The sequence below is a fragment of the Pinus tabuliformis genome, chromosome 9 (genome assembly GCF_031772625.1).
Source record: "Pinus tabuliformis cultivar Carrire ecotype Pingquan chromosome 9, CPIR1, whole genome shotgun sequence".
Taxonomy (NCBI): domain Eukaryota; kingdom Viridiplantae; phylum Streptophyta; class Pinopsida; order Pinales; family Pinaceae; genus Pinus; species Pinus tabuliformis.
The window spans coordinates 1825918709-1825932478 of NC_142307.1; the positions used below are offsets into that span (position 1 = coordinate 1825918709).

The following is a 13770-nucleotide window of genomic DNA, read 5'->3' on the forward strand; positions in this document are numbered from 1 at the left end:
GAAGAACTATGACTATTGGGCAATAACCATGACAGCCCTGTTTGCCTCTCAAGATTTATGGGAAATAGTTGAATCTGGGTTTGAAGAACCAGCAGATGAAAATGAGTTCAATGCATTAACTCAGGGAGAGAAGGATCTGCTGAAGAGCAATAAGAAGAAGGATTCAAAAGCCCGTATGTTGTTGTATCTAGCAGTGGACCAGAGTTTGTTTCCAAGGATAACAGTAGCTACATTATCACATAAAGCATGGCAAACCCTCAAGACAGCCTATCAAGGCATGGAGAGAGTGAAGACAACAAAACTACAATTGCTGAGAAAGGATTTTGAGAATTTGAACATGAAGGAGTCAGATAACATTGACTCATTCTTCACTCATGTGATTGGTGTAATCACACAAATGAGGACTCATGGAGAAACCATTGAAGATAGAAGGATTGTGGAGAAAATATTGAGGGTTTTACCCTCAAGGTTTGATGCCATAGTCACCACCATTGAAGAGACAAAGGATCTCTCAAACTATTCAGTTGATGAACTACATGCATCACTGATAACACATGAGCAGAGGTTGAGTAGGAATGAAAACTCATCTCTTGAGCAAACCTTCAAGACCCAGATGTCCTTTGGAAGAGGAAGAGGTCAAGGAAGAGGAAACCGAAGAGGAAGAGGCAGAAGCCAGAACAGAGGTGGAAGGAACAGCCCATCAAATGCACAAGGAAGAGGCAGCAATCCAAATCAGAACCAAGGTCAAGGCAGCAGCCAACAAAGAGATCAGTATGAGGCTCAAGGACAAAGGTATGATAAATCTAATGTTCAATGCTATTATTGCAAAAAGTATGGACATTATGCTAGTGATTGTAGAAAGAAACAGCATGATATGAACATCAGACAAAATGAAAATGTTACAAGAGAAAACAGTAGTCAAGAAAATGTCATGTTAGCTTGTAACATGGCTGAAACACATAGTGAAGACATATGGGTTTTAGACTCAGGTTGCAGCAACCATATGACAGGAAACATTGCCCTCTTCTCAGCCTTAAATCAAAATTTGAAATCAGAGGTCACACTAGGAACTAATAGTAAAGTGTCTGTTATGGGAAAATGGGAGGTAAAAATATTTACAAAGCAAGGAGAAAGGAAAACCATAGCAGATGTCTACTATGTCCTCGGAATGAGATGTAACCTATTGAGTGTTGGACAGCTTATCCAAAAGGGTTACAATGTTTACTTTGTAAAAGATGTGTGCACCATTAAGGATATAGCACCCAGCAAAAGATGCATTGCTGAGTGAAGATGACAAGGAACAGGATGTTCCCTCTCCGGATCAGGGCAGACATGAAGAACAAAAGGGAAATGGCAGCAGTCACCCAAGAGGCCTTCCAAAGCGTGCCAAAGGATGAGAACTGGTTATGGCACTTGAGATTCGGGCATCTAAATTTTGGAGGTCTAAATTTGTTGAGTAGGAAAGGAATGGTAAGAGTATTACCATTGATAGAGAAGCCGGACAACCTTTGTGAAGGTCGTATATTGGGCAAACAACATAGAGAAAGTTTTCAATCAGGGAAAAGCATAAGGGCCAAGGCACCCTTAGAGATCATCCACTCAGATTTATGTGGACCGATGCAAGCTCCATCATTAGCAGGCAGCCTATATTTCTTAACATTCATTGATGACTTTACAAGAAAAACTTGGGCATATATCCTTAAAAACAAAAGTGAAGTGTTTGAGAAATTCCAAAATTTCAAAGCACTTGTGGAGAACCAAAGCGGGCTGCATATAAAAGTTTTGAGAACTGATAGAGGAGGTGAGTATATCTCCAATGAATTCCTAAAGTTTTGTAGAGAAAATGGAATACATAAACAGTTTACAACTCGGTACACCCCACAGCAAAATGGAGTTGCTGAAAGGAAGAACAAAACCATCATGGAGATGGCAAGGAGCATGTTGAAGGCAAAGCATTTGCCAAATGAGTATTGGGCTGAAGCTGTACATTTTGTAGTTTATATACTGAACAGGTGTCCTACAAAAGTAGTCATGAACAAAGTGCCGGAAGAAGCATGGAGTGGGAGAAAGCAAGGAGTCACACACATGAGAGTTTTTGGATGTGTGGCCTATGCACACATTCCAGATAAGCTAAGGAAGAAGTTGGACAACAAAGGGGAGAAGTGTATCCTTGTTGGATACAGTGATGAATCCAAAGCCTACAGGCTGTACATCCCATCTACCAAGAAGTTCTTTGTCAGCAGGGATGTTCAATTCATTGAAGAAGAAGCTTGGGATGGAAGCATAGAGAAAACAGTGAATGTTAAAAACTGTTTGTCTCATGATGAGGATGAAGAGGAGGTGGCTGAAATGAATCCCCAAACAGCAGCACCAACACAAGAACAGCAAGGTACACCATTGAGGATAAATGAAAGTGCTTCTCCAAGCACACTACAAGGAGGAAATTCAAGTGCATCTTCAAGCACTTGCACACCAAATGAAAGAGGTAAGAAGTTTAGAAATCTAAGTGACATTTATGAAGAAGGAATGAATTCCTTATTTGCCTTGTTTTGTCATGTTGATGATCCTATTCATTTCGAAGAAGCAATTAAAGATAGGAAATGGATAGAAGCTATGGATGAGGAGATCAATGCCATAGAGAGAAACAAAACATGGGATTTGGTTGAGTTACCAAAAGGCAAAGAAGTCATTGGTGTGAAATGGGTCTACAAGACCAAGAGCAATGCTGAAGGTAAGATTGAAAGGCATAAAGCAAGGCTGGTTGTCAAAGGCTACAAGCAGCAGTATGGGAGAGACTATGAGGAGACTTTCGCACCAGTTGCAAGAATGGAAACCGTGAAAGCAGTGCTGTCCATAGCAGCTAAAAACAAATGGAAAGTTTACCAAATGGATGTGAAATCAGCATTCCTAAATGGAGTGTTAATGGAAGAGGTTTATGTGGAACAGCCTCTCGGATATGAGAAGAAAGGAGAAGAGCACAAAGTGTGCAAATTGAAGAAAGCTCTTTATGGGCTGAAGCAAGCGCCAAGAGCATGGTACAATAGAATAGATTCATATCTATTGGATAAAGAATTCGACAAGTGTGAAGGAGAACCCACCGTCTACATCAAAGAAAAGGATGGTAAAATTTTGATTGTTGTCTTGTATGTAGATGATGTTATTTTCACTGGAAATGATATTTATCTTATTGAGAATTTTAAATCAGTCATGAAGGATGAATTTGAAATGACTGACATGGGTTTGTTGAGATACTTCTTAGGCATAGAAGTAGATCAAAATGAAAAAGGAATTTTTATATCTCAAGCAAGATATGTAAATCAAGTTTTGGGCAGATTTAACATGCAAGAGTGCAAGGCAGCAATCACTCCCACAGTAATGGGATTAAAGCTCAGCAGAGAGGACAGCAGCAAGGATTTTAATCCTAGTTTGTACAAAAGTATTGTGGGGAGCCTTATGTATTTAACAACAACTAGACCTGATATTATGTATGCTGTTAGCTTAATTTCCAGATTCATGGAGAGGCCAAAGGAGGCACATTGGCAGGCAGCAAAGAGAATTTTGAGGTATGTTAAAGGTACCAAAATGTTTGGAATTTTATATCATGCCTCAGAACATTCAGATTTGGTTGGATACACTGATAGCGATTGGGCTGGAAGTGTAGATGATCGGAAAAGCACTTCCGGTTATATTTTTCACATGGGTTCAGGAGCCATTTCATGGGCTTCTAAGAAGAAGCCCATTGTAGCATTATCTACAGCAGAGGCTGAGTATGTGGCAGCGACAGCAGCAACATGTCAAGCAGTTTGGATGAGAAGGATGTTGAGAAGCTTAGGCCAAGAGCAGGCAAAAGCGACAGTGGTTTTTTGTGACAATAGCTCAGCTATTGCTTTGTCAAAGAATTCAGTGTTTCATAAGAGAACGAAACACATTGATACAAGGTTTCACTACATCAGAGAATTAGTGAACAATGGAGAAATTGTCCTAGAACATTGCAGGACTCAGGAACAGGTTGCAGACATCTTGACAAAGCCACGGGTTCAGAAGAGTTTCGAATTTTTGAGAAAATTCTTGGGAATGACAACGTGCGGCTATTAAAATTAAAGGGGAGTGCTAAATTTGTAATTTTAAACAGCGCGACAGTTTTGGTAAAACCGCCCCGGTCTCCCCACACCGCCTTTGGCAAAAGGCTGTTTCTGTATGAAGGGCTCCGACACAATCAAACTCCGCCACGCGTCCCTTGTACAAACGCCAATACCGCCTGCTCCCCGGCCGCTAAAGGTCGTTTCATTTGCCCGAGGTTGGCTTGCGAACCACGTCGGATCAGCTGGGCGCGCGATCTCCGCCGTCGATCTCCTGAAGGTGCACGGGCCTGCGTCAAATCACATTTTTGCGTGGATTGAAAGTCTTATAGGTTGACCGCCGTAGTTGAATTTATGGTCTTTAATGTTTTACGTAGATTTAGGTGGAGGCCCTTTAATATGGTTATGGGCATACGTTTTATGTTTTTTTTTATATATTTTTTTATATACGTTGTCAAAAAAAAGCCTACGTGCAGTAGTTTTTATGTATTGTGCCTGCGCACGGTTGAAAGTGGTGAGTTTTTTTTTGTTGTATTGAACGCACAACAGTGCGGTAAAAATTGAACAGAGAAGAATTGTAATGATTATTGGCCATCCCAAAACCAGAGAATAGTAGGAAATTCCTTTTGTAATATCCACAGTAGTGGAACCAAAAGCAAGTGAGACAGAGTTCTCCCGGTGAATCCCTCTCTGCGCAGAGGATGAAGTTTGTATCAGTTCTTTTGTTTTAAATCAATAGAAGTTTTTTTTGTGACTGTGTAATGGACTGTTCTGAGTTAATCAGTTTTTAAAAGCTTCCCTGTCTAAAGATTCTGGACAGAGGAAACAGAGCACTGTCTCTGTGGTGGTTATTTTGTTTGTTTTTGGTATTTTCCCATCAAAAATACCCAACACAGGGGACCTTCGATACAAGAGGCATCTAAGGATTTTGGAGGCATATATCACAACAAACCCACCGCTGTTCTCTCTCCAGCCTCAGCGGAGGATATCAGTAAGCTGATAAGGATAGCAGCTACGTCTCCCAATTTAACAATCGCTGCGCGAGGGAATGGCCATTCCATCGGTGGGCAGGCTATGTCATTGAATGGAATTGTGGTGAACATGAATTCACTCAAAGGAATGCATATTGTTTACGAAAACGACGCAGATGCTCCCTATGTGGATGCAATGGCAGGTGAGTTTTGGGTTGATGTGATGAGGGGTACAGAGGGTGTAGGACTTGCTCCTCGGTCATGGACTGATTATATTGATCTTTCCATTGGGGGGACTCTGTCCAATGCTGGAATAAGTGGGCAGACGTATCGATTTGGCCCGCAAACTAGCAATGTGTTGCAGCTAGAAATCGTTACAGGTTCTTACGAAATCAACCTCAAGGGTTTGATTACCCATCTTGTTTTGTCAAAAGTTACGCTTAAAAATGCTTTAGTTTAAATTTTTTTAGAAAATTAGATGAATAAATATAATAATGGTTCATGCTTTATAGCATCGTTATTTAAAATTTTATTTATGAATACCATGTTTATATATATATAAGGGTTATGAACTAACGAATTGAATTCAAGATATATTTAAAGGAAATATAAATATAAATTTTTTTCTTATAAAATAATTTTATATTAGCACACATTTATTGTAATTAATGATGTATTTTTTTTAATGTAAAAATTTGAAGAAATGTTTGTATCTTGATAGATTTGATTTCTCTAGAGGTTCTGTAGATTTAGAGTTAAGATGGATTTATGTTGGTTCCGACAAACACACTAATAAAATGTTTTGACTTTAATTTTTTTTTTGCACTTGTTTTATATAATATATACATCATTGACATTGAAATATTTTATTTATGATTGACACTCTCTATCTCAAATAGAAAACATATATTTATATATATACATATAACTATTTTTGTTATTAATAATTTTTAAAATACTACATACATATGGAAAGAATTTCAAAAATTTCCCATATTTTAAATTTGAAAGCATCTATGTACATATAATGCTAAAATAGTTTAAATTTTTAAATTTAAATTACTTTATTTTCTTTATATAAAATTTTGTTATTTCAAATATATAACAATAATGATTACATTTCACTAGACACAATGTTACTTGGAACACAAATCTTAAACTATACCACTTGAACTAAGTTTTTGACAATTTAATATAGATATTAAAATATATAGTTTATAAAATATTACTTTTATTATTATTATATTTTTGTTTTAAACATTATATTTCAACTAAACATGGAATAGGTATTATCTATATTAATAATGTTATTTTTACATGTCATTATTCAACTCTAGTGAAAAATAAAAAAATAAAAATCATTTTTTTTAATTACTTTATATAAATTGATCTAAAATTCAAATTAGAATAAGTACTAAATATTGATTTGTCAAAGTATTTTTTAATTTTTAATTTATTATTGTAAATTTTGCTTTACCATTTTTAAATTTATCCTGAGGTGATCTAGCTGTAAAACCCCTCTAAACTCAATAATTTCTGGACAAAATGACCTTATTTAATTAATTTGGCACTTGATAAATATTTATTTCATTTCATTACATTGTCCACGAAATAAACATTTCCGGCGGTGGATGCTATATAATTAATCTTATCTCGTTAATTTCAGCTAAAAAATTCTACCGCTTCGATGTTATGTGACGTTACAGGTAAAGGGGAAATCATAACGTGCAGTGAGCAGAAGCAGCCTGATCTCTATTTTGGTGCACTTGGAGGATTGGGTCAATTTGGAGTGATTACTAAAGCAAGAATCATTCTTGAACGTGCTCCTCAGAGGGTACGAAATGACCTTTTCTATTCTACGCTGTCAATCTTAAAATTGTCTTCCCTCATCATTTTGTCTTTTCCCCTTCAAACCCGCTCAGTCATCTTTCGTGTCTCTTATCACACTCCAGATAATAAAAAAACACTAATTATAATTTAGATTCGAATTCGGGAATCTTATTTTTGTACAAAGAAAACTTTTCATAACTTGAAGAATATATACATGTAAGAATTCTTTCCTATGCTAATGTAAAGTGATATAATATGATTTGTCCAGGCGAGATGGATTAGATTGGTGTCCTGGAAGCTCCAAGACTTCATGCACGACCAGGAGCTCCTCATTTCTCTGCCACCTGGACAGACATTCGATTACATCGAAGCTCTCGTTGTGGTTAACGCCAATGATTCAATGAATGGTTGGCCTTCCATACCGCTTCTGCCCAATCAATCCTTCGATACCTCTCTCATTCCATCCACAGCAGGCCCGCTGCTGTACGCTATTGAGGTTGCCCACTACTACGACCCTGGAGTGGACACCGATAAGGTTACTCCTTGGAAAATCTTTTATTTCACATGTTCCCTGATCTTCTAAATTCATTACATCTATTGCATACTACTGTTCAAGGCACATGTTTATTGCTTATCATAATTGCCGGGCGGCCTGCAGATAATTGAATCGCTGCATTGCAAACTTGGGTTCATCAAGGGCTTACAATTCAGCACTGACCTCTCATACTTCGATTTTCTCTATCGTGTACATCCCCAAGAAATAGCAGAGAGAGAAAGCGGTATCTGGTATGCGCCTCACGCGTGGCTCAATCTCTTCGTGCCGAAGAGCAAAATGGTAGAATTTGATTCCGAGATCTTTAAAAAGATACTCATAAAAGGAGTGGATGGATTCATGCTCGCGTATCCTGTCAACAGAAGCTTGTGAGTCTCACACCACTAAAATGCTCGTATTGCCAATGAACAATTTGCTCTAACCTAGCTATAAGCTTACATGCATATTTGTGTTACCATGCCCAGGTGGGGATCCTCGCACGTCCGCTGTTACTCCCGAGGGGGATATCTTCTACGCCGTATCGCTCCTCCGTTTCAACAAACCTTATCCAGAGGGGCCACCTCTACAGGCCGTTCTGAATCAAAATAACGCGGTTCTGGAGGCTTGTAGAGCAAATGGTATACCTGTGAAACAATATCTTGGTCGTCATAAAACTCAGACAGAATGGGAGAAGCATTTCGGGAAACGTCGGTGGAAGCGATTTGTAAAGAGAAAGAGATTGTTCGATCTAAAGGGTATCTTGTCTCCGGGACAGAATATATTTCCCAGAATAAGTTATTCTGCCATTCAATATCGAACTTGTATTGTACTTGTGCCTAGTTCTGTTTGTCTCTTCTTTCCTAAATTATAATTTTTTTATCTGACGATAATGGCAGAAGTGTACATCATACATAATGTTGTGAACGAAGGTTAAATTTTGTAAATATTTTGTTTTTAATTAAATAATATCATTTAGAAAAATTACGGGGTGGTAGGTCACCTTTTATTTGTATACATAATTCATGTTTCATGAAACATGTGCATTTAGTTTTTAGTTCATTTAATTATGTTGTTTTTTTGGTTTAATTGTGTACTGATATTTATATTTATATTTATATTTATAGTTATTAGTTTGACATTTGCTAAAAGAAATAAGGAAACAACTACAATAGTTTGCCATTTGCTTCATTTCGCATAATATCAACAAACAAGAAAATACACTAGAAAATGATACTTGCTAGTTATTAGTTTTCAGAAGTTTTGTTGTCTATGTCATAGCCTCACCAAAGGTTCTTGTATGAGATGCATTGTACAAAGAATTCACATATGTTGCAATGTTTGGAATAAAAAAAAAAGAGATAACTGAGTGTAACGACATGGATTGTGGAGCTAAAAATGGAGAATTCCTGTAGGGATGATATAGTTTATTGTGGAAATAAAAAACCTGAACTTGACAATAGACATTAAAGGCTTAGTTCTCCATGAAGTAAAGGAGATGGTTTATGAAATTAAATTGCGTTAGGAAAATATTCATGCTTGTGCTTATCTGAAATAATACAAGGAGCAAAAGGTAACAAAATTTATGGACTCACTGGAAGACTGGTGATGCAATTGTAAGGAGCAGACACGAAACTTGCTCCAAAAGAAAAACAAGCATCTAGAAGAGACAATGTTGATAGATGGAAAGATTCAGTTCTACTACTACAAAAAAAGAAAAGAAAAGAAAAGATAAATATTGTATGATTACAATTTGCAATTCATGGGTTACCGTGTGTTTTCATTGTGATAGATATGGATAAATAATAAGTTGAATATGTGTTGATTTGAATATATCAATGCAACTCTGAATGGATATTTTCCGAATTTGTATATTGATTATGATATGATTATGCATGGGAACATGTGTCCTATGGTTACATGAAAAAATATATAAGTTAATATAGTAAACAATAGTAATTACAGAGTATCTAAAGTTCAGACTGAGGAAGAATCCCATATTCTTTTTTTTTGTAAATGCTTAATGACATCATAAAAAAATTCAATAAATGAAGTTAAGAACCTCAATGATCTATTCAAATTGCAAAACAAGTTTAGTTAGAACAATTGGGTTCTGAGATTCTTTGTATTAACGTACAAATCTATACCAAAGACGTTGAATGTGTACATTAAGATATTTGTTTACAAAACATTGTTGTGAAATATCAAATGAATGTACTCAAGCCGATTATGTCTTGTTGTAGTGCTTTTACAGGCTATAGCCTTTATTGTGCACGAGCCTCCATTCCTGCCACAGGGAGCTTGGCAATGAGGATTGGAAGTCCCTTCCAATAGCCAAATGCCTTGGTAACTCATGAGAAGTGTCAAGGAGATTCTCAAAGAGTTCACGAGCATTCAAGAATAGTTGGTGTGTGGCAGGTGAGATGGGAGCCCGATGTAAGGTGGCTCTAAGCTTCTATCAGATAAGAATTACAGAAGCGCATGTGCCACCATGCAAGTAATTCGCTAACCAAAGGCAAATAAGTGCTAATGGATTGTAATCCCTCAATGTAGCTATCACTCAAGCTCAGAAGGGGTAACACCATGGAACGTCTTAGTATAGCTTCGACAAAGTGGTGAGGTGCTCGTTTCAATTTACAGACATAGTGAATTCCTGAGAGCAACCTCCAATCGAGAAAATTAGCTGGAGGTATTTCATGCAGCAATATACCTGGTCCTTGAAGACAATGCAGAAATGTCGACTAAAGACTATGCATGGTGCAGAGCCAAAGGGCCATGGAACAACCATTCTTGAAAAATAAGAAAGGATGTTCATTATGGAGTAAAGGGGGATTTTTTTGAATTTATAGAAAGAATTGGATAAGGTATATCATGTTGCAGTTAGGACTGTGGGTGGGAAAACTTGTGATTAGTTCAGCATGATTCTCTTATTGTACAATTGCAGATCATGCATGGATTATTTGCACTGTTCAAGAAACGAGTTGTGTAACAGAGAGTTGGGACGATGGAGAAATAATTAAATAACAACATAAGAAAATTAATGTCAAAATCCATTTAATCTAGGGTTGGGAGGTTGGGCAGTATTCAATTGTAGTCACTTCAACCTGCTAGTCGCGTGGTTGGTAAGTTCGGTTATTGGGAGGTTATATTTTTTTCAAAATATTTTTATATTCAATGTCTGACTTAGTATTAGGATGATTGTACAGTCGGGAGGTCAGAAAGGTGGGAGGTTGGAAAGTTGACTGTTTTTTTGTTTTATGACACTTATTCCATCGTGAGCACCACTATACCATACTCGGGCAGTTTCATTAGGTCGGGTAGTTTAATAGTCGGAAAATGCTGAGGTCGGAAAGTCCAGTAGCTTGATAGTCAGGCAATGCTGAGGTCTGGAGGTTGGGTAGTTTGACAATTGAGCAATACTAAGGGTGGGAGTTCAAGTGATTATTTATAAAAATCTTAGTCACTTAGGGTTCTGAGTCAGCTGGTCAGAAGGACAAGTCATTTGATAGGTCGATGGTATCATTAGGTTGGTAGTTTCATAGTTGGGCATTGCTCAAGTTGGGAAATAGGGTAGTTTCAGATTTGACAATGTTGAAGTTGGAGGTCAGTCTAATTATTTATTAAAAAAAATCGTAGTCACTCCATGTTGGTAGTCAGGTGGACAGAAGGTCACGCAGTTGGAAGGTTGTATTTATTTTATACAATTTTTTGGATCAAACTTGCGACGTAATTTAAAAAAAAATGTTTAAGGCTTTTCTTTTGTGCATTTTGTCATGAACAAAAGAAAAAATTGCAGAACAAACAAATAACAGAGACTTGATTTTCAGTAATTGTTTCTAAAAGTACGCAAACCATAAGATTATTGTTGGGATTGTCACGGGGTTTTTTTTTGTGACTCGAATGTACATTTAGGTGGTGGGACAGTCGAATATTTTTTATTTTATTTTATGGTTCTTTTATTCTATCGTTACCTGGAGTAGACCATAGTCGGGTGAACTCATCTGGATGTGTAGTTTAACAGTCCAGAAATGTGGAGGTCGTTAAGTCAGCTAGATTATTTATTAAAAGAATCATGGTTAGCTCGAGTTCCTAGTCATATGGTCAGAAGGTCGGGTGGCTGGGAGCTTGTATTTTATTTACAATTTTTTTTTTGAAACCGACCTGTGACTTAAATGTTCAAGAAAAAAAATATTTAAGTCTTTTATTTTTATTAATTTTGTGACACACAAAGGGAAAAAAAGCTTGTTGTAAACATGAGAACAAGAATGAAAATTATTTGGTGAATATTTAGATTATAAGTTTCATACCAAATAATTACGGAACAAAGAAATATAGAAGACTAGATTTGCCTCTGTCCAATAGACTATGGAAAGAGTTTACTGTGTGCATAATGGAAATTATTTTCTTGACTCTCAGTTCAGTTATTGATATCATAAGTCTATATGCTATATGACACCACAAAGTTTTCCTAGAATTTCAATAATTGATTCTCAAAGCCTATATTCCTTGTATGTTTGTGTTTACATTTATATCTAGTAATAAATTTATATCTAGTTACAATTGTATTCAAAGCAAAACACTTGAGACAATTGAATACAAGAACATAATGTTGCAAGGAAACGCAGATGCTGAATCTATTTTAGTTTCCTATCTTGCAGAAACATATTGCAGTTCTTATATGGAAAAAATTGATTGGTCCATTACAATTGCATTTAAACAGATTGGGAAAAACATCGTATGTCTTGTTGAGATAAAAAAAGTGAAGCTATTCGTAGACATGGAAACACATTTCTAAGTATAAAAGAAATGTCAAGTGGAAAAAAATGCACATTATTTGAGTTTGTCTCTATATTCAGCTGTTAGAAGAACATTTTTCATGAATAATGATTGAGTTGGAAAAATAATAGATGTTGTGAAAAGACCTACTGTGTTAGAACAATAATCTGATACCTCAGAGTTCTCTAGCTGTAGTTGTATTCATTTCAAAATACTTGACACAAATGAATACGAGAACATAGTAATTGACAGATAAGTTTCTAAGAAAATGTGCAAGTATTTGGCCAACTCATGTTAGCATTGTGTATAATAACTTTTCTCTTGGGACCCTGGGCATACTTAGTGTGCAACCGAGGTTCAACATATAATTCATTATCACGTTGTGCTTCATCTTATCGGCATATCCATTTTCATGGAAATAATGTCACACATACATAACAAAAGACAACAATGCAATGAGACCTAGTGCAATGTATATTTGTTGATAAAACTTGTACAACAATGCTCAAAATAATAGTAAGTTTAATGTGCCATATATAGTGATAAACAATTTTAACAAAAAATAGATAAGTTTTCTATATTATATGTATTATGAATGTGAATAGGGATAAAATCACAATTATGACTACAAAAATTGATTTCCTTACATTCAATTTAAATAAGAAATTTTAGGCAAATTCAAAAAAAACTCTTGGAAGAAGTCAATATGTGCTCGATCAAAGTTTCATTTTTTTTTTGTATGCCTTTATAACATCTGTAAAAAATGTCTCTTTGTTTATAGAAAACTAAAACTAAACTAAGATCTATAGTTCAATCGAGCCATTGATGACCATGAATATAATATTTTGCAAGATAATCAAAATTCTATTTCTAGAAAATTTGGTCGACTTTTACTACACAGAACAATAGATATTCTAGCTCCAATAACTGAAGCAACTGGCCCATTCAAATGTGCATACCAATTCTCACTTGGACACTTTGACATATTTTTCCAAATTCCTATACATTATGCATGTACCAATATCAATTACAAATTCTCATTTAACCAATGATTTAATCAATCTAAATACCAACAATTAAAAGGTTTAAATGAGCATAACACTATGCATAATATCATGAAATTTAAATTCCTAATTGGAGTTGAATTCAAAATATTGAAAAAATAAGTTTTGGCTGAACATTTAAATAAAAAATTCAAAAATATTTTTGGATTTTGATACTACCCACCGATTTGTTTTTAGTATTTTCTGGAATATTTACACATGCATGATTTAAAGTTAATCAATAACAATTTCTATGTCATAGAGAAGAGCAAATTTTCCTACATTTGACTACTATATTACAATGATCAACTAGGAATAAGCGAATCTACAATTCTTTAATTTCTTATTATAAAAAAATGTAAATTGCAAAATTTTCACAAGGAATCTTAAATACAATTATCAAACACTCTCTCAGAATCAAACAACACAAGTCATAGAGTAAAATCAGGGGAATTTATTAAGTAATTAAAATCATGTACTAACATAAATTCCACAATTCATTACACATGAGCACTGAAAATGGTATTGAAAAAAGTTGACAT

At 35.6% G+C, this 13770-nt stretch overlaps 1 protein-coding gene across 1 annotated transcript in view; it reads left to right on the plus strand.

The window, feature by feature from the left end:
* Positions 1-8283, plus strand: part of LOC149156092 (cytokinin dehydrogenase 11-like) — a 115019-nt gene extending 106736 nt beyond the window's left edge. The window contains exons 3-7 of the mRNA XM_089444630.1: positions 4976-5430; positions 6757-6884; positions 7149-7415; positions 7539-7803; positions 7901-8283. Coding sequence (XP_089300756.1) covers positions 4976-5430; positions 6757-6884; positions 7149-7415; positions 7539-7803; positions 7901-8283 — 1498 coding nt within the window. The remainder of the gene's footprint in view (positions 1-4975; positions 5431-6756; positions 6885-7148; positions 7416-7538; positions 7804-7900) is intronic.
* Positions 8284-13770: the final 5487 nt, after the last annotated feature.